Here is a 2,962-nt window from a genome sequence, read left to right on the forward strand (position 1 = left end):
CTCGCTCTCTCTCCCTCCCGGCCAAGGAACGCCGGAGCCGTCTTTCACCGAGAAGCCGAGCGGGCCGCCGGAGCGTCACCGTCGCCGCCGTCCTCGCCACCGTTTCTCACCCTCACCGAACCACTCCTTCTTCGCCGCCACATCCCCGCCACCTTCAGACGCCGTCCGGACCGTCGCCTCTCGCCGCCGTGAGCCGCGCCGCCGCCCACCGTTGGAACGCCGCCGCCGATTCAGCCGTTCATCAGCAATTGGCCGCCCGTTCTCGTCGCCCTAGCTTAGAATTAAGTGAGTATCACTTTCTAAACCTTGGTCTAGGACAGTGTACATTTTTAGACGGACACGGTTTAGAATATATTGGTGCTATTTGAGGAGAATTTGATATTGGTAGTGCAAGGTTAACATCGCGATTAATTAGTGGATTATTGTGGTGAATCAAATGGTAATTTGGAGGCCGATAGGGGAGTGAATAGTGGCTGTCCATTTGGCGATTTATTGGGTTAAAATGGACCAATTGAGTATTATACGTTTGAACTGCCGGGTATTTCCGGGTTGACTGGTTAATAGTTGTTTGTGCTCCATTATAGTAAATCGGGTATTGCCATGTCGTGTGTTAATTGGGATAATTGGGATGGACTGGCTAGTGAGCCAGAAGGCCGTCATGGATTGTGGCAATAGGACGATTCAATTGAATCCGATTGGAAGTCCAAGGTTTGAATTTCAGGGAAACCGAGGAGGAACCTCGATTCCTTGGATTTCCTCGCTCGAAGTAACAAAGTTGCTAGACGAAGGTTGTGAAGGATATTTGGTGAATGTTGTGGATCCAACAATGACGGAACCTAAGTTGGAAGAGATACTCGTAGTATGTAATTTCCCCGAGGTCTTTCCTGAGGAATTGCCTGGTTTACCGCCGGCGCAAGGAAGAGTTTATGCCATGGCGCGCAGAGAAGCTGAGAATGCGCCGGGCGTAGTCACAGGTACCATTTCTCTCTGTAATCATGCTGCTTATGCGTTGTTTGATCCGGGGGCGACCCACTCTTTTGTTTCGGAGCAATTTGTTAAGTTAGTTGGGATGGAACCGGTGTTGCTTGAGACTATTCTTAATGTGTCGACGCCTATGAATGATAGAATGTTAGTCTCTTTTGGATGTCCCAACTGTAAGATTGTGATTGGGGGTAGGGAAGAAAGTATCGACTTGGCAGTGTTGGCCATGTTCGATTTCGATGTGATAATTGGGATGGACTGGCTAGTGAGCCAGAAGGCCGTCATGGATTGTGGCAATAGGACGATTCAATTGAATCCGATTGGAAGTCCAAGGTTTGAATTTTAGGGAAACCGAGGAGGAACCTCGATTCCTTCGATTTCCTCGCTCGAAGTAACAAAGTTGCTAGACGAAGGTTGTGAAGGATATTTGATGAATGTTGTGGATCCAACAATGACGGAACCTAAGTTGGAAGAGATACTCGTAGTATGTAATTTCCCCGAGGTCTTTCCTGAGGAATTGCCTGGTTTACCGCCGGCGCAAGGAAGAGTTTATGCCATGGCGCGCAGAGAAGCTGAGAATGCGCCGGGCGTAGTCACAGGTACCATTTCTCTCTGTAATCATGCTGCTTATGCGTTGTTTGATCCGGGGGCGACCCACTCTTTTGTTTCGGAGCAATTTGTTAAGTTAGTTGGGATGGAACCGGTGTTGCTTGAGACTATTCTTAATGTGTCGACGCCTATGAATGATAGAATGTTAGTCTCTTTTGGATGTCCCAACTGTAAGATTGTGATTGGGGGTAGGGAAGAAAGTATCGACTTGGCAGTGTTGGCCATGTTCGATTTCGATGTGATAATTGGGATGGACTGGCTAGTGAGCCAGAAGGCCGTCATGGATTGTGGCAATAGGACGATTCAATTGAATCCGATTGGAAGTCCAAGGTTTGAATTTTAGGGAAACCGAGGAGGAACCTCGATTCCTTCGATTTCCTCGCTCGAAGTAACAAAGTTGCTAGACGAAGGTTGTGAAGGATATTTGATGAATGTTGTGGATCCAACAATGACGGAACCTAAGTTGGAAGAGATACTCGTAGTATGTAATTTCCCCGAGGTCTTTCCTGAGGAATTGCCTGGTTTACCGCCGGCGCAAGGAAGAGTTTATGCCATGGCGCGCAGAGAAGCTGAGAATGCGCCGGGCGTAGTCACAGGTACCATTTCTCTCTGTAATCATGCTGCTTATGCGTTGTTTGATCCGGGGGCGACCCACTCTTTTGTTTCGGAGCAATTTGTTAAGTTAGTTGGGATGGAACCGGTGTTGCTTGAGACTATTCTTAATGTGTCGATGCCTATGAATGATAGAATGTTAGTCTCTTTTGGTTGTCCCAACTGTAAGATTGTGATTGGGGGTAGGGAAGAAAGTATCGACTTGGCAGTGTTGGCCATGTTCGATTTCAATGTGATAATTGGGATGGACTGGCTAGTGAGCCAGAAGGCCATCATGGATTGTAGCAATAGGACGATTCAATTGAATCCGATTGGAAGTCCGAGGTTTGAATTTTAGGGAAACCGAGGAGGAACCTCGATTCCTTCGATTTCCTCGCTCGAAGTAACAAAGTTGCTAGACGAAGGTTGTGAAGGATATTTGATGAATGTTGTGGATCCAACAATGACAGAACCTAAGTTGGAAGAGATACCCGTAGTATGTAATTTCCCCGAGGTCTTTCCTGAGGAATTGCCTGGTTTACCGCCTGAGCGAGAAGTGGAATTTGTGATAGAATTGGGCCCTGGGACTAAGCCGATTTCAAAGGCACCGTATCGGATGTCGTTGTCCGAATTGAAGGAACTAAAAGTCAAGATACAGGAATTAATAGATAAAGGTTTTATTCATCCTAGTGTATCTCCATGAGGAGCACCAGTTCTGTTTGTGAGGAAGAAGGACGGGACATTGAGGTTGTGTATTGATTACCAGCAGTTGAATCAGGTG

At 47.3% G+C, this 2,962-nt stretch overlaps 2 protein-coding genes across 2 annotated transcripts; both read left to right on the forward strand.

Annotated features, from left to right (window-relative positions):
- Positions 1-826: 826 nt before the first annotated feature.
- On the forward strand, positions 827-1,327 carry LOC130137001 (uncharacterized). The gene has a single exon (XM_056307685.1). The coding sequence runs from the start codon at positions 827-829 to the stop codon at positions 1,325-1,327; it is 501 nt and encodes a 166-aa protein (XP_056163660.1).
- A 105-nt stretch (positions 1,328-1,432) lies between these two features.
- LOC130137003 (uncharacterized) lies at positions 1,433-1,933 on the forward strand. Its single transcript, XM_056307694.1, has one exon. It carries the CDS (start codon positions 1,433-1,435, stop codon positions 1,931-1,933), a length of 501 nt encoding a protein of 166 aa, XP_056163669.1.
- Positions 1,934-2,962: the final 1,029 nt, after the last annotated feature.

This window comes from Syzygium oleosum, unplaced genomic scaffold, assembly GCF_021117445.2.
Source record: "Syzygium oleosum isolate NSW1041296 unplaced genomic scaffold, Sole_v2.1 Sole_v2.02, whole genome shotgun sequence".
Classification (NCBI taxonomy): Eukaryota; Viridiplantae; Streptophyta; class Magnoliopsida; order Myrtales; family Myrtaceae; genus Syzygium; species Syzygium oleosum.

What these genes read in the sequence shown, in the direction of transcription:
- LOC130137001 (XM_056307685.1), top strand. Translation starts at nt 827, where the DNA reads ATGACGGAACCTAAGTTGGAAGAGATACTCGTAGTATGTAATTTCCCC.
- LOC130137003 (XM_056307694.1), top strand. Translation starts at nt 1,433, where the DNA reads ATGACGGAACCTAAGTTGGAAGAGATACTCGTAGTATGTAATTTCCCC.